Genomic DNA, 27,469 nt, shown 5'->3' on the forward strand with positions numbered 1-27,469 from the left:
TTCGGTCATGAATCTTGTCATCTACACTTCATACGTGTGTCATTTTATCAGTAACAAATCATAAACATACGTTGGGATGTGAAAAAATAAAAAAAAATATACTGTCTTTTTTGTACGAATTAGACAAAATAAATTCACCAAATTTATAAATATTAATCTCAAATTCTATTATTAAATTATAAAAAAACATGAAATCATTTTTTTCAGAACGAATTGTTATGCAATTAATGCTGAATAAGAAACAAAAATATCTGTGTTTTATAATAGTGTCTGAAATTGACCCAATTTATTAACGTTAGGGGTAAAATTGCTCTTGACTTCCAAAGTTAGGGGCAAAATTGCACCATTTTAAACGTCAGGGGTAAATTTGCTCCTGACCCAAAACGTTAAGGGTATTTTTGCATCTTAACCCAAAATCAATTGAATTATTTCTGTCCGTCATTTTCAAAGAATATGATATAATATTTAATTTTTATTTTTATTTTTCATCATTTATAAAGAAAAAAATAGTATTTAAAATTATATATTAATTGAAATATTCATGTTATTAATTCTAGAAATACAAAAATATGATTTATTATAAAAGTTATATACATAAAAAAAATTATAAAAAAAATTAAATATAATTTTGATTATATATATTTAAACTAAATTTTGAAAATTCTAGTTATAAAATTCACAAATTATTAAATAGATTAGGTAAATAAATAATTAGATTCGATAAATGAATATCTGATTGTATTTAATATTGATGTATAACATTATTTTCCACGGTTTCATAACAACCGTGGCAAATAAGTTACTTTTCCCATGATTGTATGAAACCGTGACAAATAATGTTATTTGGCATGGTTTCATAACAACCGTGGCAAATAAGGTACTTTTTGCCATGGTTGTACGAAACCGTGGCAAATAACACCTTATTTGCCACGGTCCCTGTAGGAACCGTGGTAAATAAGGTGTTATTCGCCACGGTTCCTTAAACGACTGTGACAAATAACATTATTTGCCACGGTTCCTTGTAGGACCGTGGCAAATAACATTATTTGCCACGGTTCCCTATAGGACCGTGGCAAATAAGTCGTGGCTATATGCCATTTCTGTACTAGTGTAACTGTCCCAAACTCAAAATATTGCTTTTCATGTTGGGAACATAATAAACATTATCAATAAACTGGTGAGCGCCATTTTTGAGCTGAATAAGAATTGTTCCTTTGCCTGTAATAGGAACCTTGGAGGAATCTCTAAATACAACATTGCTGCGAACGGATTCATAGAGCTCCACAAACATCTTCTTGTCACCACACATATGGTTACTTGCCGCATTGTCAAGATACCATATATTATTTTCGCGATTTTCTTCACCTTCGTAGGTAAGTAAGACAGTGCCAGTTACTTCCTCATCTTGAATATTATTGGCAGTCTCCTCTACCTCCTTAGGCAGACTCCAACATTCTACCACGTAGTGACCATACTTAGAGCAATTATAACACTGAATATTGGACTTGTCGCGTCCTTCATTCGGCCGCCAGTTTCCTCTTCCTTAATCGTGTCCTCGACCTCTTCCTCTACCTCTGGTGAATTGAGTGCTTCTCTTATTGTTGTTGTTGCCGTTTTCATTTCTGCCTTGACTTCTGCCACGTCCCCGTCCTCTACCATTTCCGCCTCGACCTCTTCCGCGTCCTCTGCCAGACTGACTACCTTCGCCATTTTTAAACACAGTCTTCGTTGCTAAGACTTGTTCTGCGGAATCTTCTCTTCGTTTCTCAAACCGTTCCTCGCGTGCTTGTAATGACCCTACAACTTCATCAACAGACATTTCACTGATGTCTCTGGACTCCTCCATAGCCACCACTACATAATCAAACTTTGGTAGTAGTGATCGCATAATTTTTTCAACAATTATGGACTCTTCAATTTTTTCTCCATATTGTCGCATCTGATTTACGACAGATTTTACTCGGGATGAGTAATCACTAATGGCCTCCGTCTCTTTCATCCTCATCGTCTTGAATTCTCCTCTCAGCATCTGCAAACGAACTTTTTTTAACTTTCTCCTCCCCTTGAAGAGAAACTCGTAAAATTTCCCACGCTTGTTTGGCGGTGGTAGTTTCGGCTACTTTCTTGAACATTAATTCATCCAAACCTTGATGGATGAGAGTAAGAGCCTTTTGATCACTTTTACGATTTTTCTGCAGAGTATCTTTTTCATCCATACATAATAAACAATATATAATAATGTGTCTATATTTATTGTCAACCATACTTTAATTATTTAGGCAACTTTGACCAGTTATTTTCTTCCAATTTCAAAGCATTCACGTGATGCATTTTGAAAGTTTTTTTTAACTAAAATAATTAAGTTTATTAATTTTAACATTATTTAGGCTTGTATATTTATATTAATACATAAAAGAGCTTTTTTTTCTTTTGCTAATATTTTATTTTTTTTTTCTAAAAAATTAATATTTTATTATTATTAATATTATTATTATTATGTCTTTAACATTTACTGATTTTCTTTAGATTTAACTAATAATAGACTGTTAAAAAAAACTAATAATAGACTGTTAAAAAAAACTAATAATAGACTTAGTTTTTTTTGGAGGAAAGGAAAAGAAAAACAAAGCAAAAACCGAAACAACAACTAACCTGGGATTAGCCTAGGGAAGCTAACCCCCACCCTATCTTCAAAAAGAAGAGAAGAAAGATAAACAGGAGGATAAGAAAGGATCGAGACGCCCAACATCCATTCATGACCAGCAGCCGCCAAACGATCAGCTACCCGGTTCTGCTCTCTGAAGATATGGCTGAACTTTATGAAATCCAAGGAAGAACAAAACCTTCTAATATCTTTGATAAGATTCTGGCTATTAAGATAAATAGCATTTGTATCGGAAATCATATTGATAGCCTCAAGGTTGTCAGATTCTACAATCAACTTCCTCAAACCTAGATGTATGGCAAGCTTCAGGCCAGAAAAAATCCCCCAAAGCTCAGCCGAAAAGGATGAACCCAAACCTAGATTATGAGTAAACGCATACAACCAGGCACCCCCCTCATCTCTCAGCACACCTCCTGCAGCAATCTTACCGTCCTTGAGGCAAGAGCCATCAGTGTTTAATTTCATCACCCCTTCCCTAGGTCTACACCAACCAAGGAGATGAACAGTCTTCTTCTGGGTCGCCCTCGCCAGAGAATCACCTTTGAAGCTATCAGAAATATTGAATAATTTTCCCGAGAAGAACTCAACTAAATTAGGAATAGACACAGATTTGCTTCCAAAGATTTCCTCATTCCTCCACTTCCAAATCTGGTGACAGACAATAGCAAAGAAGATATTACCATGCTCAAGGTTAGCCAATAACTTCCCACTAACTCCATCAATAAACCAATCATGATCAGAGTGAGCCAAGAAAGTAGAAAGTAAGTTGTGAGGAAGAACTTTCCTCCACACCTCTTTACTCTTAGCACAGTCCCTAAGAGCATGGCAAATAGTTTCAATATGCCCTCTGCACCTGCTACAAGCACCTGAATCCACCAGATGCCGTCTATTTCTATCCAAATTAGTGAGCAGCCTATCCTTAACACCAAGCCTTAGAAAGCTCCTAATACGGTAAGGAATTTTTAAAGTCCAAATGATTTTCCAAACTTCAGAGTGAGGACCCGTCCCATAATGGTTGAACGCCTCAAAGGCAGACTTACAGGTATAAGCTCCATTGTTAGTCAAAGCCCAACAATGACTATCCCTATCTTCCTCCATGTTACTTATCTTAACCCCCCTAATTCTCAGGAGCGTATCCAGACTAAAAAAGGATTCAAATTTAGCCCAAATCCAATCCCCCTCAGAATCCACCATATCAGCGATCATCCAATTGCGGATATTCCTGGGTGGCAGGGAGCTACAGACTTCTAGTAAGGGTTTACCTCCAATCCAGATGTCATTCTAGAAGCTGATGTTCTTCCCATTCCCCACCTCCTAGCCTATGCCAGAACAAAATTCTGAAAACACAGTACTGAGGCCTTTCCACACAAAAGAACAATTGACAAGTCTCTCATTGGGACCCCCAAAAATCTTATCTTTTCTATATTTTCCACAAAGGAGACGAACCCAAAGAGAAGATGGGAGTTGCCACATTCTCCACAGAAGTTTCATTAATAAAACTTCTATGGAGAATGTGGCAACTCCCATCTTCTCTTTGGGTTCGTCTCCTTTGTGAAAAATATAGAAAAGATAAGATTTTTGGGGGTCCCAAGGAGAGAGTTGTCAATTGTTCTTTTTTGTGGAAAGGTCTCAGTACTGTGTTTTCAGAAATTTGTTCTGGCATAGGCTAGGAGGTGGGGAATGGGAAGAACATCAGCTTCTGAAATGACATCTGGATTGAAGGTAAACCCTTACTAGAAGTGTGTAGCTCCCTGCCACCCAGGAATATCCGCAATTGGATGATCGCTGATATGGTGGATTCTGAGGGGGATTGGATTTGGGCTAAATTTGAATCCTTTTTTAGTCTGGATACGCTCCTGAGAATTAGGGGGTTAAGATAAGTAACATGGAGGAAGATAGGGATAGTCATTGTTAGGCTTTGACTAACAATGGAGCTTATACCTGTAAGTTTGCCTTTGAGGCATTCAACCATTATGGGACGGGTCCTCACTCTGAAGTTTGGAAAATCATTTGGACTTTAAAAATTCCTTACCGTATTAGGAGCTTTCTAAGGCTTGGTGTTAAGGATAGGCTTCTCACTAATTTGGATAGAAATAGACGGCATCTGGTGGATTCGGGTGCTTGTAGCAGGTGCATAGGGCATATTGAAACTATTTGCCATGCTCTTAGGGACTGTACTAAGAGTAAAGAGGTGTGGAGGAAAGTTCTTCCTCACAACTTACTTTCTACTTTCTTGGCTCACTCTGATCATGATTGGTTTATTGATGGAGTTAGTGGGAAGTTATTGGCTAACCTTGAGCATGGTACAATATCTTCTTTGCTATTGTCTGTCACCAGATTTGGAAGTGGAGGAATGAGGAAATCTTTGAAAGCAAATTTGTGTCTATTCCTAATTTAGTTGAGTTCTTCTCGGGAAAATTATTCAATATTTCTGATAGCTTCAAAGGTGATTCTCTGGCGAGGGCGACCCAGAAGAAGACTGTTCATCTCCTTGGTTGGTGTAGACCTAAGGAAGGGGTGATGAAATTAAACACTGATGGCTCTTGCCTCAAGGATGGTAAGATTGCTGCAGGAGGTGTGCTGAGAGATGAGGGGGTGCCTGGTTGTCTGGGTTTACTCATAATCTAGGTTTGGGTTCGTCCTTTTCGGCTGAGCTTTGGGGGATTTTTTCTGGCCTGAAGCTTGCCATACATCTGGGTTTGTGGAAGCTGATTGTAGAATCTGACAACCTTGAGGCTATCAATATGATTTCTGATACAAATGCTATTTGTCTTAATAGCCAAAATCTTATCAAAGGTATTAGAAGGTTTTGTTCTTCCTTTGATTTCATAAAGTTCAGCCATATCTTCAGAGAGCAGAACCGGGTAGCTGATCGTTTGGCGGCTGCTGGTCATGAAGGGATGTTGGGCGTCTCGGTCCTTTCTTATCCTCATGTTTATCTTTCTTCTCTTCTTTTTGAAGATAGGGTGGGGGTTAGCTTCCCTAGGCTAATCTCAGGCTAGTTATTGTTTCGGTTTTTGCTTTGTTTTTCTTTTCCTTTCCTACCAAAAAAAATTAATTAATTGTGTAAAACCCATCACCCAATCCATTAAAAAAAACGTGACAAGATAATGGGAAAAAATCTGTAAAAAGGAAATGGCATAACTGTTGTATTTGACAAAAACCCTAATAAATATTGGGGGTTTGTGATAAAATAATTAAAATAAAATTATATAATGATATAAGAAAGAATAAAAGCACATATCTAACTGTAAAATTAAACTATCCCTAACCCTAATTAATTCCAGATAATTCTATGTTCCGCTCTTTATGTCGATTTCCCTACTACCTCACTTTCTCTCAACCCTTCCATCTTCTTCATCCTTCCCCTTTCCTTCTTTCAACTTCGACAGGCGACTTTTTTTTTTTTATCTCGATGTTCCTCTCAAATTTGGCGGCTCTCTGCCTAACCGTCCATGAAGAGTGAGGAAAAATTGCGAAATGGGGATGGGCGACTCTCTATCTCGCTGTTACTCTCAGCTCTGGCGGCTCTCTACCTAATCGTCCATGAAGAATGAGGAAAAACTATGAAAATGGGGGTGGGCGACTCTCTATCTCACCATTCCTCTCAGCTCTGTCGGCTCCCTACCTAACCGTCCATGAAGAGTGAGGAAAAACTGCGAAAATGGGGATGACATTAATGCGATCGGTCATCGAAATGTTCTTGGCGGCGACTTTAGAATTTCTGCAGCTCCTAAGAGGTGCTTCTCTACCTCCAGTCATGGAAACATTAAATATAAGTTTGTACCATTTCTTTAAGCTCTAGAGTGTAGTTTGTGGTTTCAATCTAAGTTGCAATCTTAGAGTTAAGGTCGTTTGAGAGTTTAAGATTGGTTATTTTGTGGTTTTTCAATTACGTTTTTAAAATAATAAAGTTGCCTAATACTGCAGATTCATTTTACTCAATTATATAATAAAGTTGCCTAATACTGGCAGATTTAAAAATGGGCTAACGTTTTTAAAGATTTTATGGCTAATGTTAAAAGTATGTATTTATTTTAATATTTTCTTATATTAGCTCTGTTAACTTTAAATTTATTAATTCATGAACCCATTTTTGTATGAAAGCAAAGTCTCATTGCTGTTGCTAATACTTGCTGCATGCATATTGATTAGTTGTTTTATATATGGAATTGAGATGTAAAATCTAGATTACTTTTGAGAACAAAAATGATAATAAAAATGATGGTCTATTTTTTTTGTTGAAATACCTTTCCACGTGATTTTGATTTGACAAAATTATTTAAGTATAGTTAATTCACCATGATAAATATATTCTAACACATTAAATTTAAGTGTTTTGATTTATTAATACTAATGTGTTTGTTCAATGTTGAGTAAATTGGATTTATAAGAATCAAGACATTAAAAGTGTAAGGCCCAAAAGCCCACAAGAGAAAGTCAAGCCCAAGTCAACTGTTGAAAGCCACACGACCCAAGCAGACCAAAACGGGGCACAAACAGAACAAAACACAGCCCAACAGAGAGAAGGATCGAGAAGCCTTCTCAAAAGCTTCAAGACGAAGCTGCTGAGTCAAGCGACAAGGAAGTCAGGTCAACGGCTGGCCTGGACAACTTGGAGACAAAGTATTTCCACTTAAGGAAATGTTCAGACGAAGTAGAAAGCTGTCTGGAAGACTTTTCCCAAAATGTGGAGACACTCTGACCAACCTGGGCAAAAGCAACTGATCCCTGACGAAGACAGAAGATACAACATTCTTATTGGCCGAAGACGCTGAGCACTGACCGGATGAAAGCGACAGGAATCCGTTTCCCTCCAACAGTTATTTTGAAATTCAAAATGATCGGTGCCTCAAATGTCACTATAAATAGGTCTCTCAAACGCTTCACTCTATGCAGATCTTCATCAAGTCGAAACGTTGACCAAATCATAACTCGAAGTTCTGTATTGAAAAGCAAAGCAATTTCCTACACCAATTCATATCTTTGTGTAAAAGTCTGGAGTGATTAATTCATCTAAAGTATTCTTAGCTTTTGTTAGAACAAACACTTTATCATTTCTAGAAGTATAGAAAGGAGAAGCTGAGTTGCTCGGTTATAACACTCAGCGGTAGATATAGTATTGAGTAGAAGAATAGAGGAAGGTACTCTTGTATACTCAGTGACTATTTGTAAACAGTTTGTGCTCTACCTTTAAAGAGCTCAGTAGAGGATTCGAAAAGCTCGAAAGGAATTCCAGGGACTGGACGTAGGCGGAGAGGCCGAACCAGGATAAGTCTGCTGAGTAACTTCTAACCCTTTACTCCTTTATATATTGCTTGCTAAGTACTACCTAGTAAAACGTTAACGAACATACGTTGAGTTGAGTAATTTGAGAGTTGAGCTCAGGAATAGACTTAAGTGCTATCTCCTGACACACGGTAGAAACAATTTTAGTCAGCAGTTGACTAAACCTGCCTCTAACCTTACTCAACATTGTTGTGCTAAAAGACTTAGTAAAAGTCTTAGTTCTAAATATAAGTCAGCCTTACATGAAATTTTTTAAATAGTTCCTAACTCCCCTTGGAACTAATCTTGTCACGTTACACGGGACCAACATTTTTAAGTTTTGGTATTTGAGAGTTGTATCCACTAAGCACGGGTTTGGTGTATCAGAATGTAGTGGCTCATTCTTATAGAATCTCAAGGCAAACTGTGAGTTGTGGTTATTTATGTTTTTAAGAGTGTGGCATGAAGTTCTTTGTGATGTTGTCTCCCTTTAATCGCACTCATGTTTCTTGTATCATCTTCTACACTAAATCTTGGTCAGATTGATTCAGATGTTATGACAACTATATGTTGTGGAAACTTCATCAGCATTATATATGCTCGTTCACTACAATACCAGCTCTATTCATGGTTTGTTCTTTCATTGCAACATTTTTTTTTTTGCTTATTCATGTCTTTCTCTGTTTTCATGCTTTGTTTGTGTTATCTCATCTTTGCTAGAGAGGGTATGTCCACTTTTTCTTAAAGAAAATTTCCATGATACAGTGGCACAAGCTGGAAAGCATAATGATAATGTAGAAAGTTATGGTGAAACGTTAACAAATTGATCTTTAGGGAACAATAGTTGGTCAATCGCCAGGTGAGGGATATTATCTCTTCTTAACCTTGTAAAGGAAATGCTTTCCTTTCGAATACAAAATTGTAAAATAAGAATTTAACTCTTTAGATGAAATGTCTATCTGTTTCAAATGAGCCAAAAATGATATGCAGACTATTGAAATGTTTTTTTCTCAATTAATCTATTTAATAAAGAATTAATCTTACTCAATTAATTCATGTTAATGAAAATTAAATGAGTTCATAATCAATATTAATTTAATTTAATTATATGAATGAGATTTAATTCCTTAATAACCATATGACTTTAAAGCTGTAAGTTGAAGATTAATTAATAAAATTAACTTTAAAGTAGCTTTTAGAATAAAACGAAAAAAAGTTATGGAAAATCTATAATAGCTGAAACAAATTTTATATTTAAGATTACAATGTAGACATTGCGATCTTCACGGAAGAAAACAGGTATGGTGCATGATTGTAATCTGAGGTAGTCGTGGGGAATTAAAGGGTTGTCTCAACATAGTTTCCTCTAGATGTGCTAAAGCATCACTGGTAGAGGCGTTGGCACTTTGGGAAGCTATGCACTAGGTAAGTTCCCTTGACTACCAGTATGCCTGTTTTAAATCTGATGCAAAAGTGAATTATGGATCGAATCTCGTCCAAATCTCGTGAAGTGTCTTTTAAAATGTCTTTTAAAATGTTTCCAGAATGATATTTACTTCTAGGAAAGGAAACGGTTAGGTGAAGTGTGTGTGACTTTGTGTAAAATCTGGAAACAGCGCGCTCTCGCAGTTTTGCATACTCGCGCAATCTAGAATTTCATCTTTCTTCATAAGCTTGGTTCCTTTATTTTTTATGGGCAAGTTTATCCTAAATTATTCTTAAGTACTTGAAAAGAAGAATAAAACACGTAATAGATTTAATACCTAAATCTATTAATGAACTCTTAATTTATTTAATAAAAGAAGACATTAAGGTACTTAAAATATGAACTTTTTGGGTTCATATCACATCCACACACTTGAACTTTTGCTTGTTCCCAAGCAAAGATTCTCTACAAAGAAAAAATACAACCTAAAAACAAATGTTGAGTAATTTACTTTTCTTTTGATCCATTAAAGAATAGTAGATTTTCAATCAATCGACAATATGAGCTTGAAAATTACTACACAAGATATGACATTTTCAAGCTTCTATCAAAATACCTATTAAAGTAAGATATAATATCGAAAATCTAAAGAAGAAACAAACTAATTATCATTTTCATTCCAACAAACGAGCAATGTAATGCATCTCCGAAGGATGTAGAATTTAGTCCTTTGTTGCTTCACAAAACGACTACATTTCACGTTCTGCATGTGAAAGCATGAGCATCTTTCTTTGTCAGCCAATGAGGGAAAAGCTTCAAACTTTGACTCCTAGCAAATATGAAATAGCAGTAAATATGAAAAGGTTAGAGATGAGATAGTATCTATATATAGATAAAAGAGGAAGAAAACTCTTATAGATAGATGAACGCCTTATATTAAGAAACAATGCTAAGAGATAGGAAGGAAGACAGTGACACAATTTAGATGAAATAAAGATGAAATAATGTTTTCTTTTTTGCATATTTTTTTTAAATAAGGATGAAGTAAAGGTTGGAAAAAATATATACAATATTTTTGGCAAAATACTCTTATAGTAACACAATTCTCCGAATCCTAATAAAATCCTCGAGGATTGTGTTAACTACATATTAATGTTAATATTTAGTATTATATTAGATAAATCTTGTAAAGGTAATTAGTTTATATATATACAAAGAATAGAAAATGTGGTTTTCTCTCTTTAAAGTTCTTGATTCATGAAATTTGCAATTTCAATTTGGAATATATCATGTGACAAGGATTTAGAGCAAGTCTCTCACAAAAAGTGGCATATTTATCTCTCTTAATCCGAGAGTGATGCATGTTCAATCTATCATTCAACTACCTTGCAACTGCTTCATGCAACACCCAATCACACCCATGAGCAAACCCTATTTACAGAGCGTCGTGATGAAAGCCAAAGTATTACCATTATAGTTCAAAATTACAATGATGATTATTTGAGTCTAGGGATTAGTTATACCTAAACACTATGAGATTAGTATAGTGTAAATCTCCTTGGCTAGAATCTCCTCCCTATGAGGTGTCGTTGGGATTAGCAGGGGACACTCCGATTATTTGAGAATAATAAGAATAATTGACAAGAGTTTTTAGAAGAATAAGTAGGCATACCTAGAGTACCTCAGAGTGGAGGTTTTTATATAGGTTTTTGTAACCTTTGACATTAATGATGTTGTATTCGAACAATAATGTCATTACTCCCCTTAATGACTATTTTTTTAAACCTCCCCTTAATGACTATTAATTGCCATTTAAATGTATTTATTCTCATTTATGGATGGTTATAAAGTAGGAACGGATCCAAGATTTATAGATAATGGGACAAACTATACATACGATTAAAAAAATTGTTAAGTTTGTTAAATTGTTTCAAACTCTGTTAAATTGGTTCCAACTTTTATTAAATTGAAATGCTAAATTGCTATATTGGATAGCAAAATTGCTATATTAAAAATGCTAAATAACTAAGTTACAATATATTACAATTTGCAGCAAACAACTCAAACCATAATTCAATCAAGTAAAGCAAACAACTCAGGAACATAAATAAAAACTCAAATTTGGTCCTAATTTGAAAATATTTTCTGCTTTTTTAAACTTAATATTTTCTGTAAGATCAAACTCCACTACAAAAAAAGAGGCTTTTAATGAGAAGAAAAATTATTATTAAAAGTCCAAATATTCTCATGAAAGGCTTTTTAATGAGAATTATTACTCTCATGGCTCCCTTCATTACAGGGGTCCCTTACTAAAAGTAATTATGAGAATAAAATACATTCTCATTATCACAATATATAATGAGATTAATTGTCCTCATCAGAATTTTTTATAATAATAAAAACTTTTCTCGTTAAATTGTTTATAATAATTAGAAATATTCTCATTAATTTTTTATATAATAATTAAAAATCTTCTCATTAAATCTTTTATAATGATTCAAAAACCCCTCATTAAAGATTTTATCATGATAAAAAAAAATATTTACGGTATATAATAATATTCTGCTTATTAATTATAAGAATACAATTCAACAATAAATTATAAAACAAAGTTCCATTTCAATTCACTAAGAGAAAAAAGCCACAACATGGAGAAACAAAATGCATTACATGAGCAATAGAATAGCTTGGATTTACATATTGGTAAACAATCAGCATCAACATCCTATATAAAAGCTCTACCGGGATGCCCGACTCCAACAAACATGGCATAGCCAAGCATTCTAACCGCTGTAGGACAAACAACAACCTACACAACCTACACAATGCAAGCCCTATAATTAATATACCTAATTAGCAGTACCAAAAAAAATGAAAAATGTGTCTGAGGCAAAAATCTTCCATGTTCTAATTAAAAGACCATAGGGCCAAGAGGGAGAAAAATCTTCCAGCTTTATTCAACCTCTGTTTCTTCAACCTCTTTTCAACCTCTAGTATATATCATTTCATTAAATTTCACACTGTTGTGCCATTCCCAATCATAACATAAAGGGCACAGTTCCATCTTTATAACAACAAATTTCTAACACTCCTGAGACTGATTGCTAACCACATGAAAGCATTAATTGTCATCAATTTGTAATAAACGCACAAATAAAACCATGAAATCCATCAGATCAATGGGTACGAAAGAAACCACATGAATTTCAGAAAATTAATAAGGTTATAGAAATCTCATATAACTTACCCCGTTAGGAGAGTTCCCAAGAGGCGCCTCCACTGCTAGCCTTACCACTCCATAAGTTAAGCAAGTGAGAAGCAGCAATATCACCCAACTTTTTATTTTGATCTGCTAATCCAAATTCTGCAAACACAGAGTTAGTAAAAAAGAATATCTTCACCTGCCTACATCCAACCACTCCGTTAACCAGAATATCTTCAGGTACCTGCAGAAGGTGCACATAAGAAAGGTCAAATTTCACGTTGACAATCTATGAATCTAATTAACATGAAGGATATGTCAGAAAAGTAAAAGATTCCAAATATAGTGTAAAGTGTAAACATGTGGAAAATGCAACTGGCTAGAATTGGATGTCAGTATTGAATTAACATTTTGCTATCTTAGAAAAAGATAGAGCTTATCTCATAGAAAAGGCTTAAATCTGGGAGAATAAAAAGACCGGGTTTGCAGTCAAATTCCATGAGTTGTTACTTGTGAAAAGCTCTTTGTGAGGAAAATCAAAGAATATTTTTCATTCAAAAACTAGAAAAGGAAAAAAGCCACATCCCTACCATGACTACAATTTCATTTGGCATCAGCTGCCTTTTCTGCCTCTGCGAATCTCCGTACAACAATACCAATGTTTTTTGGAGAGTTGACATAAGAGACATTAGCTGCTGCAAGATTGTACCTTTAATCAATTGTTTGCTTTATGAATCACATATGTTCTTTGCACAGACGCAGAGCTTCATATTTCTCTGCTTTCAAGTTCACTAAACCCATTCTACAGAATACATATGAGGACCAAATTCTTCAGACGAACTCCATGTTTGAGTATCAAAATTACACAACAGAAAAATAAAAAAGCTTTGTACTTTAAAAATCAAACTTTGGGTTAAAACGGAGCACCAAAGACCAACCTTTTTCAATAACACTTACAGATGCATTGTGCAAGAAATATTAAACCCATACCTTGTTAGCAAAACTCAAAATCCCATGCTTAATTAGAACAGGCACATTTCAACCCAAAAAAATAAAGAAGTTTCTGAAGTAGCGGATTGTGCAATTTTATCCATTCATAAGCAATCAATAGAATATACCTTAGGTGTTGAAATATTTTCTCGCTTCAAGTCTCTATAAATTATACCTGCAGCAAACATGTCAAATTTCGTTAATTAATATGTAGAGAAAACCATACATTTACCTTAATTTCTACCTTGAAAGTGAAGATACTCCAATGGAAGGACTACCTAGAAATCCTGCTAAGTGAAACAGTTCCATCCTCATTCAGCCCATTAGGATCAATTAAGACCTCTGATTCTCCATCCAAACTATCATGTATTAATTCCAACAAATTGAACACTATTTTAAAAGAAACACAAATATAATTAAGCTCTTCTATATAAAATTGAAATTGTAGATTCCATTCAGCAAACTGCTAATCTGCACCTTAATAACATAATTAAGCTCTTCAACACGCTATCGGTCAATTTCACCTACTTCTACATGACTATCAGATAGCGTGGTAATTGGCGGCAGTAATCGCAACACAAGATTTGAGAATACTCTAAAATAACATTATCGAAAAAGAGCACACACAGTGAACGACAAAGAAAACCAATGCAAGTGGTATCAAGAAATAACCATGACTTTTAGTTTTTAAATTTTAACATTAGCCATAAACAACAATTTGAAAGTCTTGCTATCTTTCATATATTTTTAGAATCACCCTAGAACAATTGAAAACCTAATGTCAAAAAACAACTTCCCCTGAATCAAATGTCTTGTACTATATATGTGTATAGGAAGTAAATATGTAAAAATCATTGGAAAGAAAAGGAATAAGAGCTTTTTCAACACTGAAGTATAAACCATTAGAGTTTTATTTTCAACCTTCAGCATAAATAATTGTATTAACCATGAATTCATTTAACATAGACTTAGTATAAGATTGAGAAATCATGTGGATTTTCACAAGCGAATATTCATAAGCAATTTATAAAAAAACAATAACAAGCAGATTCTTACTCTTTCTGTCACCCTTCATTCTCTTTTTTTGCAAATGAAAGAGTATTTCCACTGTGACATTTTCCTAAATCTAGAGCAGACCTATCAATTGACGCGGTAGGCTTAATTGCACATCTTTTTTGCTGCTAGATCTTTTGCTAACATGACCCCTTGATGATGAATTTCTGAGCTTACTACTGTTTGCTGGAGTGATATTTGTCAATGAAGATCCAGTAGACATTTGATGGAGGAGTGGTTTTGATTATTGTCTCTCAAGCTCCTTTCATGAAAAAGAATGACAGATATTGTGGAGGGAGTTTGGTTACCTTTGTAGAGAGTTAACCTCATAACTATGACGAACATGAAGTTTCTTCAGATTCGTACAACCTTTAGCTATGCTGCAAATAGTATCATCACCAACACTCAAACAATCTACCAGTTGAAGAGACTACAAGAACTTACAGCCCTTTCCCATTTCTAGAAGATCATGATTTCTAATTCTTTGGCAGTATAATAAAGCCAACTCAGCAAGGTGCCTACAAACAGTCAAAAGTTTCAGTCATGACAACACACGAACAGGAGAAGGCTGCCAAACAAACAGTCTAAAGATGGTAACTACACATAAATCAATAGAACAATTTTCGATATTGAAAGGGTGAAAAGGAGAAGGCTTCCAAACAAACAAAGCAAAAAAAAAATAGAGACAGAGAAATTACAACCAAAATTGTCCAATCTCCTCAAGTAGCAATCACTAGTGGCAATTGCTTCTAAACCCCTGTCACTAAGGAAGTGGCAATCACTTAACAGTAAGATTTTTCAACTTCTTACACCTATCCCCATGGCACACAAACAGCTGAAGAGTACAATGAAGAAACTTTAATCATCATGAATTGCCAGAGTTATTTGAAATCCCCAAGATGATATAATACAGTTCAAATTTTATACAAAATAAAGAAAAATCGAAATTAGAAGATAACAGTAATGTAAAACGAGCACACTTCCTCTCAAAAGATTCTTTCCTTGATATAGCACATCCTCAAGGATAGGAAAACAAAGAAACTAAAGTTCATCCATATTTTAGCCTTTGTGAAAAGCAGATTAATGTAAGGAGAAATTCAGAGCCCATGACATATATTTCAATAGCTCAGCTCAGCTAGAATATCTAACCTATCAGTAAGTTGCGGGAAACTATATAGAGCCAACAATTCCAATGACAAACAACGAGTTCCTATAGCCATCAAAGCCTCATATGTAACATTAATACTTTGTAACTTCAAAACATTAATAGAAGGGCATCCTTGGGCAATCAAAAGAACAACACTAGTTTCGATAATTTCTGAATCTAGTGAAAAGGTTTCAACAGATTTGCAATAAGAACCCACTACTTCCATCGATATATCAGTTGTTTTTACACAGGCTGCAATACCAAGAGACTTCAGTGATTTTCCAACCACAGCCTTGGGCTAATTCAACCACAACCACAGCCTTGGGCTAATTCAACCAAGCTAGAGTCTATCAAACCCTCACAAAAACGAAGTTCAAATCTTCAATCAAATATATTGATATACAAAAAGAAATGGCAAAACAGGAATCAATTGGCAAATGTCCTTCATGCTTAAGTGAAATAACCCAAAATGGCTGGTTCTTGTCGAAATGGCTTCACATTTACATGTAAGAGCTTTATTAATTCATCCTTGTTAAAGCACTGTGACTTAATGAATTGAATGAGCAAAAATAGAAACCAAAAAACAGAGACAAAGTTGACTCACTCACAAGTGCTTAACATGTTTAAGGAGGTCCAAGCCCAGTTGAAACAAACACAAACTGCATTACAAACTATAAACATCAGCAATATTACAAATGAGATAATGAACAACTAAGTAAAAAATTGTACTTTCAGTTCTCCATCCCGTTGCAAGCAGAGAAGAGAGAAGAGAGTTTCTACCTCACTCTTGTTTCCAATCTTTAAATCTAAAATGCCCTAGTCAATTAAACCCCTTAACAGAACTAAGCATTTGCAGAATATACCCGAAAGGGATATGCCATAGGTACAGAGGAATAATCTAGAAGGCAAAGCAAAACTTACATTGGAGAGAATTGAAACAATTAGGTATGGACGCAGGAAAACGTTGATTAGAGTAGCCATTGAACTGAAGCAAGTCGCGCGTGGATGGAAAATGGTTTGGTACCATCAGAGACTAGGTTGCAGACTAATTGCGGGTGGTTGGAGAGTCGCAAACGACACATACAAGGTCGCAGACTTGCGCGTAGTGATTCCGTAAGAGGTTCTAAGCCGTGAATTTCAACTGCATTGAGGTTTGACGCTATGTGCGAAATCGAAAATAAGGAATGAATTTGAGAATACTAAATTTGTCTAAGTTTTTGCTGAAAGGAATGGAGCGAACCCTAAAAGTATGGAGGGAAGCTGAAAAATTAGGGGGGAATGGGTGGCGGTAAAGTGAAATAATTTGGGGAAAAATTATTTAGAAAGCTCAGTACGAATAAAGATTCTTATTAAAATTACACTGAAATAATATAATGAGAATAACAAAAGGTGGGATTTAGTAAATTAGTAAAATAGAGATATTAATGAGAATAAAATAAAATAAAATTTAATAAATAAATTATTTTGTTATTTATATTAAAATATATAGGTTATTCTCACTAAAATTATAAAGATTATGTATTTAACGAGAATGTTTTATTATTCTCGTTATTTTTTTCTCACAAATACCTTGTTTTCTTGTAGTGCTTTAAGACTTAATTTTTTAGAAAGAAAATAAAAACTAATATGGTGACCTTGGCTCCCTATTTAATTTTAAACCCAAAAATATATTGTATCATGAAGATAATAATCATATCTCAACACATTTTAGAAATAAATAGAACACGGAAAACAAAAAAAAACCATGGCTTTTAACAGGAACAGAACATAAAGAACAACAAAATTACAATCAACAAACCATAATTCAAGATAATTAAGAATTAAAGAAACAATTAACAACAAACAAATACAAAAAGCAAATGAAACCAGACTTCAATTCAAATCATTTCGTGCCTCCTGGTTCAAGATAGAAGAATTTATTAATTCTTGAAGCCTTCAACTTGAAGGAGGGAGACAAATGGAGCCTCCCTTGGTATTCCTAAAACTGTCAAGACGTATGTATGCTCTCTTTGAGAACAATGATGAGTCTCTTTTACTCGCTCTCATCGGGGCGTATCTTCTTATGGTGTATCTTTCACGGTTCGATCCATATGGTGTGGCATAGTGTTTGAAGGCTCCATCTTTTTCTTTATTATTGCATATTTACCCTGCATTAATTATCATTAATTCTACGTTAATCATGCATTAATCGTAGAAGGAATAAAGGTTTGTCATTATTTCTATTAATTTTCCATTATTTTTATTAATTTGTCATTATTCCTCACTCTAGAAAGAATAATTTGGAATGTTATCAAATGGCATTTAGGATTCTTTATCCATCTAAAATCTCATGTAGGGTCTCTAATGCCTAAACGCATTCATAAACATTCATGTAACTGCCTAGGTATCTATATACTTACAACTTGTGAGATCAGTTGTATATTCAAAATATAAAACATATTACATACAAGTCTTTAAAGCCTCATACTAGTTCTATCATATATAATGCATCGACTTGTATGAACACTTTGTGTAATGTGATAAAAGACTAGTCTTGCAATTCTAATCACAACTATGTTAAATCAAAATAATATTTATTAAATAGAAATATCCTAAAACAGCTTGCCTATAGGACACATTCCCCAACATATAGAAGAACGCGGTGTCATCGATGAGTGAATAAATTAAGAAGAAAAGAGGAGAGACTTACGCTAGATGAATCTACCATAAGAGAGAAATTTCCGCTTAAAAGAAACATTGATGTCATTGAGGAGGTAACCGCCCGCTAGCGAGTGTTTAGGGTTCACTAAACAGAGAAGGAGGAGGAAGATTGGGGAGGTAACGGTCAAAAGTGAAGAAAGATTAGGTTTAAGGTGTTATTAGTTTGTTTTTATATGAATAGATCATAGCCATTGATTGTCAAAACATCCAACGATTATGATTTTTTCTAGAATATAGTTTGAGTTTTATTTTGGTTTTGCGCGTGAAGTTTAAATTATTTGTCTTTTTCATTTACAACAATGATAGTTACAATATAACATTTCATCTGAATAAGATGTACATTTTAGTTAGAAATCACATATTTTAAAGGCATATCTAATTTCAGGTTGTTTGAAATGATGATTTCATACAATATAAATTTAAAAAGTTGTCCCTAAAAACATTCAAATGAAAGTAAACGTAATATATGTCATGTATATTGTGTCATCTGAAGAGAAAAATGACGCAGTAACACGACACATAAGTCTATAAAGCATTGCATCATAGACAGACGAGATTAAGATTATTCGTAAATAAGGGATATAGTGCCTGTTTGTTTCTATTTTTCAGAACTGCTTTTTTTCCTTTTTAAGTCTAAACAAGAGACCAAAAACGTTTGGTAAAAATTCGAAACAGCTGCTTTTTAGACATACAACGGCTAACAGCAACAACAAACAGAAATAGCTGAAACAAACGGACACCATAATAAAACTCTCCATGCCCATTGCTTTTGCTTTTCAATTTAACATAAAATCATACAAACTAATCTTTCACACAAACAAACAAAAAAATTAAGCTAATCCTACACATTAACAGGTGATGAAAGTGCCGAAACGACACGTCGTCCTCTCTCCGATCGACTATTCTCAGCAAACTTCAAACTTCCTTTATCCAACCCTTTTTCCTTCTCATCTTCATTCCACTCCATACCATAATAATACTCTTCACTACTCTTCACGGCGGTCTCCGTCGCCGGAAAAAACATACTCCCCCACTGCGGAAAATGCACTAGACTCACCGGCAAAGTGCAAGCAACAATCATAATCCCCATCAAAGACAATCCGGTAGCAGTATTGTGTTTCGAATTCGTGAAAAAGAGAAATTGAGTCAATCCAGATCCGAAATTACCGCCGGCGCCGGTGAGTCCGGAAATTATACCTAAAGAACGGCGAGAGATGAAGGGAATTACACCGAAGGTTGCGCCGCAGGCGGCCTGAGCACCGAGGGAGAAGAGGATCATGAAGAGGACGGAGATCGGAAGAGAATTTGCTCGGCCAAGGCAGATGCAGAAAATGCCGCCAAGTGTTTGGAGGATGTATAGGTTCCAGAGACGGCCGCGCATGCCGAAACGACGGGCGGCTATGTCGGACATTAGGCCGCCTAGTGGACGGGCGAAGAGGTTCGCCATTCCGAATGTTGCTGCTATGGTGCCGGCTGTTCTGAGCTTTAGGTCAAACCTGTTGAAAAGTACAGAAGACAAAGTTCAATTTATAAAACACTGAATTTTAATTTTTTTAAGCATCTAACGCGCCAAAACGACGAAACTTTAACTTTAACGACGAAAATTTAGTGTGTTGGAGGTAAAAAAAATTTGCCCGACTCTGCAAATTGGACTTTAGAAAATTATCTGCCTAAATATAAATTTTTGACTCCGCCACTAATCGAAATCAACTATTACACACTGGGAGGACGGAAGCCACCCTACCCTATGATTCTACCACTATTAAAAGGTCATTTGTCCCTCTTTCTAGGTGTTTCGTTAGTCAATAAATTTAGGGTTAAGGTGTAAAAATACCTTTAATGTTTTGAGTAAGGAGCAATTTACCCTTAACGTCTAAAATTGTGCAATTTCACCCCTAACGTTAGAAGTTAAGAACAATTTTACTCATAACATTGATAAATTGAGTCAATTTGAGACATAATTCATCAGTCCTTTCGGTCATGAATCTTGTTATCTACACTTCACATTTGCATCATTTTATCAGTAATAAATCACAAACATATGTTAGGATTAAAAAAAAAATGTCTTTTGTACGAATTAGATAAAAAAAATTAAATTTTTTTTACCGAATTTATAAATATAATCTACAATTCTATTATTAAATTATAAAAAATATGATTTTTTTTAGAACCAATTGATATGCAATTGGTGCAGAATAAGGAACAAAAATATATGTATTTTATAATAGTGTATAAAATTAACCAAATTATCAATATTAGGTGTAAAATTACTCTTGGATACCAATATTAGAAGTAAAATTGCATCATTTTAGATGTTATGGGTAAAATTATTCCTAACCCAAAACGTTAGGAGTAATTTTGTACCTTAACCCTTAAAAGTGATATATTAATCACTTGAATTTATTTAAAATGCCATATTAAATTCTTAAATTTGTTTAAAGTGAAATATTTGTTTCTAAAATTTACAAAAATTCTATTCTATGTAAAAAAAAAAATTATCTTCTATCTGCTCATCACGTATTAATAATATTTAATTGAATAGATCTCAATATAAATTAATGGTTTTGGTATGAGGAAGAAGATGAAACCTGTCAAAAAAATACTCAGCTATAATGTTGTCAGTAGTGAGTTCCACCCCTAACGACATGCCGTATAGAAGGAAAAATATCCATGTTCTGTAATTTGTCACAGCATACCACAACACCTGAATATAATTAAATTATATAGAAATATTAATTTTCTATATCAATTACATGATTTAAAGAAATAATTTGTTTGACATGATTATCATTATATCTATCTACAATACAAAAGATTCTACAACAACATCTGAATCTTTTAGAAGGTGACACACTAATTCCACTACTAACATGTAGACCTGAATATGGGTCGAGTTAGACCAGACTCAGACCGGATCTGTCGGGCTTTTAATAAAGCCTGACCAGTCCAAACCCAACCCAACCCGTAAGAAATTTAGTCGGACTCAGACTTGGACTCGAGCTTAAGATATGAATTCCATATCTACCCGTCCAAGCCCATCTATGTATTAAAAAAAATCCAATGAAAATATATTATAATTTATTAATTAAAAAAATATATATTATAATTTATTATACTTAAAGTTTGCTGTGCTGAAACACAACACAACAAACTTTAAGTATTTATATTTATAAAAATATATTATAATTTATATTTCTATAATATAATTTATAATTTATATAAGGGTTAATTACAAAAAAACTACCTTGTGGTTTGGCCGATTTGCGATGTGGTACCTGTGGTATTTTTTGTTACAAACAGGTACTCGTGGTTGTCACTGTTAGAAAAATCAAGGAAACGGCAGTTTGACTGTTAAATTGCAGAGGTATTTTCGGAAACAATTTTTTTTGACTTTTTTTTTGACTTTTTTGTTGACTTTACTCTCTCTCTTCCACTCCTTTTCTTCTTCATCAGTATAGATTTTCTCTCTCTCTTCTTTTCCTCTTCTCTCCTCAATATCCATTTCACCATCCACTTCTCCTTCATCTTCCTTCATCTTCTTCTTCCTTTCTTTTCTTCTTCCTCATTTCTTTTTCTTTTTCTTCTTCTTCTTCCCCATTTCTTCTTCTTCCTTTCTTCTCTTTTTCCCCATTTCTTTTTCTTTTTCTTCTTTTTCTTCCTCATTTCTTCTTCTTCCTTTCTTCTCTTCTTCCCCATCTTCTTCTTCTTCTTTTTTTTTTAATTTCTGGTAAATTCCAGAATTCTGAAATTTTCTGGAATTTCCAGAATTCTGGAAATTCTGGAATTCCAGAAAATTCTAGAATTCTGGAATTCTTGGAATTCCAGAATTTCCAGAATTCTGGAATTTACCAGAAATTAAAAAAAAAAGAGGAGAAGAAGAAGAAGAGAGGAGGAAGAAGAAGAAGAAAAGAAAAGAGAGGAGAAGAAGAAGAAGAAAGGAGAAGATGGAGAAGACGAAGAACATCGATGGAGAAGAGAGAAGGGGTGAGAGAGAGAGAAAGAAAAAATTAAAAAAAAAGTAAAAAATTAAATTTCCGAAATTACCCCTGTGCCACGTCAGCTTTTTAACAGAATTCTGACCGTCTCCTTGATTTTGCTAACGGTGACAACCACGAGTACCTGTTTGTAACAAAAAATACCACAGGTACCACATCGCAAATCGGCCAAACCACAGGGTAGTTTTTTGTAATTAACCCTTTATATAAATATATATAATATATATATATATATCGGGCGGGTCGTGCCGGTCCGATGTAAAATTCGTAAAGCCCAAACCCGTCCAGTTTTTGGTGGATTTATACGGGCTTGGGCCGGACCGGGCCTAACAGCATTTTCATATGTCCAAGTCCGGTTAAATGGGCATGGGCCGGGCGGACTCGCCGGCCCATGCCCAGATCTACTAACATATCATCTCATATATAGTTAATTCAGAAACAATTGATTATGTCCCATTATATAAAATCTCCAAAAATACATTACACTAACCTTATTGAATTTATCCTTAGGAACATCACCTTTCTTTTGCAAAGCACTAAGATTTCCATCCGGCAAATCTTGCCCCATACTCAAAACAAGAATCCCCATTATCACATGTAACCAACCCGGGACAAAAAACGCGATCCTCCAAGCCGTAAATGGCGTCACACCACTCTTTCGAATCAACTCGTAAAGTAAAGGCATAATCAACTGAGTCGCTCCACCACCCATATTCCCCCAACCTGCCGCTGTACCATTCACAAGCCCAATTATCTTCCCGTTAAACATCGTACTCATCCAATACTGACATGACACAAATGTCGCCAAAGAAAACCCGATCATGAATCGGACGGCGACATACCCTCCCGCCGATGAAACCAATGACATGCAAAAGACCGTTGGAGCACAAAGCATGATTAAGAAAGCGCAAGCGTAGCGAGGGCCTAAAAGATCACACGCTGCACCTGTTAGAAAATTATAGTCAATATCAAATCAAAATTAAAAAAATATATATTCAATTGAATCGAAAAATAATAATTGAACATACCAAAATATTTAAGTATAACAACAATAATAATAACAAATAGAGACGTATAAATTTAGCATCCACGTATAAAATATTGCAATATTAATCCTAAACTTTACCCGTTTATCGGTTGGTATAATTTTAAGTCTAATAGAAGAACGATGGGTTTCTTTCATCATCATAAAATGTACAATTTCAAGCCTTTTTCAGTGACTAGAACGCTGAAAGTTGGAGGGTGGCTAGACTATAAATTACACACGAACAAAATACATTTTTCTTCAATTAGATTTGAAATTGCCCCTAGTGGTAAACGTTAGGTTTAAAATTACACTGTGTTTTACATGGAGGCTAATTCCGCTCCCTCAATAACCATAAAGCTAAATTTATAGTTTAACCCAAACAAATAATAATTAAATCAAAAATAATTTCAGAATAGCATGTAATTTTATGGATTGAAGCACGCTAATTTGCATCATTAACTGACTCGTATGCACCGAATAACAATTAACCATGTCTACTGAAATTCTTATATGCAGTTAAGAATTTCCCAAACCGACTATCCACTCAAAACTCAAATAATAATAATGAATTTTAATCACAAAAATGTTAACAGCACCCATTACTAGCCGTGAAAATATGCTGCCGGAAACGGAGGCGATTCCGGCATTGCCGATGTCTTTTTTGGTGAGATTGAGGTTGTCTCGGATGATCGGGACTAATGGGGCGGCCGCGAAAGTGGAGACGAAGCAAGTGAAGAAAGAGAGCCACGAGAGGTGGAAAGTTGTCATGTGGGGATAAGCAAAAGAAAAGAGATTGAATACTTTAGCTTTGTGTTCCGAATCGACGGGGATGGAGAATTTAGAAGACGGGTCTGTCGGGATTTTTTCTTCGTTTGTGACGGAGAATGCAAAGGTTTGTTCTTTGGCTGAAACTCCATGCATTGAGCTTCCTGGAGAGAGATCTGTGTTCGCCATTGTTGCTTCTCTCATCAAGTTTCTCCAAGTTTTGTGGAAATTTATACTGTTTTTTTAATGGAATTTTATATTCATTTATTAAATATTTGTTTTTTTTTTTTATAAATTCGTGTTATAAATAATAATTTATAACATATTTTATTGAAATTATCCAGTTCAAACTATATAATTTGATTTGTTAACTATCTCTAAAAAAAATTTAGATAAAGAATTACTCGCTTGAGCACCTACCGGTAATCATAAACATCGGTAAATTTTATAAAAGTTGTGTACCGAACTTCAAATTTTTCGACAAAAAAATCCAAATCCGCTGTTAGTCAATCATAAATATGTCACTGCTCTAAGGAGTAAATTGCACCGATAATCATTGAAGTTTGTATTAAATTTCAAAAATGTCACTAAACTTCACTAAAATTATTGAACTTTGATTTTTATATTAATAAGTCAAATTCAAATAGTAAAACTGACTGAAATAGTGACTTGATAACCACATTGGAAAGAATTTATTGTTATGTATATTATGACAGTCGTGTGTCAACCACGTATATATCACGTGACAACAACAAAAAAATGAAAAAAATACACTTTTAGTTTTCACATGACAGTTTTAAGAAGTTGAATTATAAAACAACAACAACAAAGCCTTAGTCCCGAAATGATTCGGGGTCGGCTAACATGAACCATCATATAAAACCGTGAAAATCAAGTCGTGTCAGCGACACAGATTCGCTCCCTCCACTCCGTCCTATCCACTACCATATTTTCCTCAATTCCCAGTAAACTCATATCACTCTCGATCACCCTCCTCCAAGTTTGCTTAGGTCTTCCCCTACCCCTCACCACTACATCCCTTTGCCACTCTTCGGTTCTCCTAACCGGCGCATCAATCGCTCTACGTCTCACATGGCCAAACCACCTTAGTCGGTTTTCTCTCATTTTATTCTCAATAGATGTGACCCCTACTTTTGTCCTAATTATTTCATTACGCACCCGATCCTTTCTCGTATGACCACACATCCATCTCAACATACGCATCTCCGCCACCGACATCTTATGGATGTGGCAGTGTTTCACTGCCCAACACTCCGTACCATATAACAATGCTGGTCTAATTGCTGTCCGGTAGATTTTTCCCTTCAATCTATTAGGCATGCCGGGATCACAAAGGAAACCCGAAGCACCCTTCCACTTCGACCAACCAGCTTTAATCCTATGAGCAACATCTCCATCTACTTCTCCATCCGTTTGGATAATAGATCCTAAATAACGGAAGCAATCCGAGGCCTGAACAACTCTCCCATCTAGGGTGATTGTCCCTGCCTCCCTACTCCTATGGCCGCTAAACTTACACTCCAAATATTCTGTCTTACTTCGACTCAACTTAAAGCCTCTAGATTCTAAAGTTTGTCTCCATAGTTCCAACTTCCTCTCCACTCCTTCTAATATCGTATGGTTGTCATGTCATATGTAAAAATCAATGATTTCCAATGTGACTATCATGTTACTATTTAGGTGATTTTTTGAGTGTGAAATAACTGAAATGACTTGAAACAAAACGAAATTCAGTGACATTTTTGAAACTGACCCAAATGTTAATAATCGTTCATAAAATTTATCCATGCTCTAAGTGAAGAAGGTCATTTATTTCTTTTCCATAATCACATTGAATTAAGAGTGTAAAAAAAAAGAATTATCGAACCATAATCGTGTTATGTACATCTATATATATGACAAACAGATTTTTTATATATATATAAAATGTAAATGATACTATCGTGTCTGAAACTATCAGTCCTAAAACGACTTTACCATTAGTTTACACAGGAATCCATCCAAATCACAAATTCAACAATCTGAACAGTCACCTAACCCTAATTACCCTATAAATAATAATTTTTTCATAATCACGTAAAATATTTATTCAAGTTCATGTTAAGAGGATGTCAAAATGAATCATCGTATCATGTTCGTAATGTACATCTATATATTCTACATAACAAACAGAAATCGTATTGTCGTGTCATAAATTAACAGCTCTAAACCCACCTTCTCATTAGAGTTTACACGAGAACCGTCCAAATCACAGATTCAGCAATCGGAACAGTCACCTAACCCTAATTACCCTATAAAATAATAAATTTTCTCTTAATCTTTATTAGTTAACTAATATGTTAAACATTGGTTAAAAAAAAAAAAAAAACTAATATGTTAAACATCAAGTAGTAATCCATCCGAAAATGTCACAACATTCTTACATATGTATAAACGATCATATTGGTCTATAATTAATTTATTGAATTGAAATAAGACAAAAATTAACTTTCATAAATATAATATAAAAATGTGGGTTTTACCCTTTGGGTTAGTCTAAGAGATTTCAAAGTGTTTGTTCATAATCGATTTGATTGTCTTATTCAATTTCATAGATACTCTGCCGGACTAAATGCAACAAAAATTTAAAATTAATTTAGTTTTCTATTTCTGTTTAATTGTGTGAAATTAAAATGTAAAATACTAAACATATTCCAAATATTCTCTAAGCATAGTTTATAACTTGCTAAGCACAACAATGTCACTAATGAAATTTTTTTTTAAATAATATTTAACTCGTTGGTGCATGTTGTGTGCAGATGATATTGTATTGGTTGATGAGACGAAAGAAGGCGTGGAGAGGAAGTTGGAACTATGGACACAAACTTTGGAATCTAGAGGCTTTAAGTTGAGCCGAAGTAAGACAGAATATTTGGAGTGTAAGTTTAGCGGCGATAGGAGTAGGGAGGCAGGGACAATTACCCTAGATGGGAGAGTTGTTCAGGCCTCAGATTACTTCCGGTATTTAGGGTCTATTATCCAAACGGATGGAAAAGTAGATGGAGATGTTGTTCATATGATTAAATCTGGTTGGTCGAAGTGGAAGAGTGCTACGGATTTCCTTTGTGATCCCGGCATGCCTTACAGATTGAAGGAAAAATTCTACCGTAGGGCAATCAGACCAACATTGTTATATGGTACGGAATGTTGGGCAGTAAAACACTGTCCCAT

The 27,469-nt window shown here is 34.6% G+C and overlaps 2 protein-coding genes across 18 annotated transcripts; both read right to left on the reverse strand.

The window, feature by feature from the left end:
* Window positions 1-9,926: 9,926 nt before the first annotated feature.
* LOC136209303 (uncharacterized) lies at window positions 9,927-17,049 on the reverse strand. 17 transcript variants are annotated; one of them, XM_066000738.1, is made up of 7 exons: window positions 16,673-17,049; window positions 16,360-16,410; window positions 13,830-15,122; window positions 13,680-13,726; window positions 13,152-13,256; window positions 12,607-12,805; window positions 9,927-10,188 (listed from the first exon to the last, which is right to left on the reverse strand). In XM_066000738.1, the coding sequence occupies exons 3-6, from the start codon at window positions 13,864-13,866 to the stop codon at window positions 12,611-12,613; spliced, it is 384 nt and encodes a 127-aa protein (XP_065856810.1). In that variant the 5' UTR covers window positions 13,867-15,122; window positions 16,360-16,410; window positions 16,673-17,049; the 3' UTR covers window positions 9,927-10,188; window positions 12,607-12,610. The 17 variants fall into 17 exon arrangements, 10 of the variants coding, with proteins under 10 accessions (XP_065856810.1, XP_065856812.1, XP_065856808.1 ...); XM_066000740.1 differs by lacking the exon at window positions 9,927-10,188 and adding an exon at window positions 11,886-12,168; XM_066000736.1 differs by lacking the exon at window positions 9,927-10,188 and adding an exon at window positions 11,886-12,177.
* Window positions 17,050-19,171: 2,122 nt separating this feature from the next.
* LOC136209266 (high affinity nitrate transporter 2.4-like) lies at window positions 19,172-24,427 on the reverse strand. Its single transcript, XM_066000692.1, has 4 exons — window positions 24,070-24,427; window positions 22,937-23,391; window positions 21,040-21,155; window positions 19,172-19,947 (listed from the first exon to the last, which is right to left on the reverse strand). Exons 1-4 carry the CDS (start codon window positions 24,425-24,427, stop codon window positions 19,293-19,295), a joined length of 1,584 nt encoding a protein of 527 aa, XP_065856764.1. The 3' UTR covers window positions 19,172-19,292.
* Between the last annotated feature and the right edge of the window lie 3,042 nt (window positions 24,428-27,469).

The sequence above is a fragment of the Euphorbia lathyris genome, chromosome 10 (assembly GCF_963576675.1).
Source record: "Euphorbia lathyris chromosome 10, ddEupLath1.1, whole genome shotgun sequence".
Lineage (NCBI taxonomy): Eukaryota > Viridiplantae > Streptophyta > Magnoliopsida > Malpighiales > Euphorbiaceae > Euphorbia > Euphorbia lathyris.

Coding starts and splice junctions, on each gene's coding strand:
- LOC136209303 (XM_066000738.1), bottom strand. CDS start 13,866: ATGAGGATGGAACTGTTTCACTTAGCAGGATTTCTAG. Junction 13,727..13,829: donor TCACTTAGCAGGATTTCTAG/GTAGTCCTTCCA, acceptor TGTTTGCTGCAG/GTATAATTTATAGAGACTTG. Junction 12,806..13,151: donor CAAATGAAATTGTAGTCATG/GTAGGGATGTGG, acceptor CACCTTCTGCAG/GTACCTGAAGATATTCTGGT.
- LOC136209266 (XM_066000692.1), bottom strand. CDS start 24,427: ATGGCGAACACAGATCTCTCTCCAGGAAGCTCAATGCATGGAGTTTCA. Junction 23,392..24,069: donor ATTTTCACGGCTAGTAATGG/GTGCTGTTAACA, acceptor ATTTTCTAACAG/GTGCAGCGTGTGATCTTTTA. Junction 21,156..22,936: donor CTAAGGATAAATTCAATAAG/GTTAGTGTAATG, acceptor AATTATATTCAG/GTGTTGTGGTATGCTGTGAC.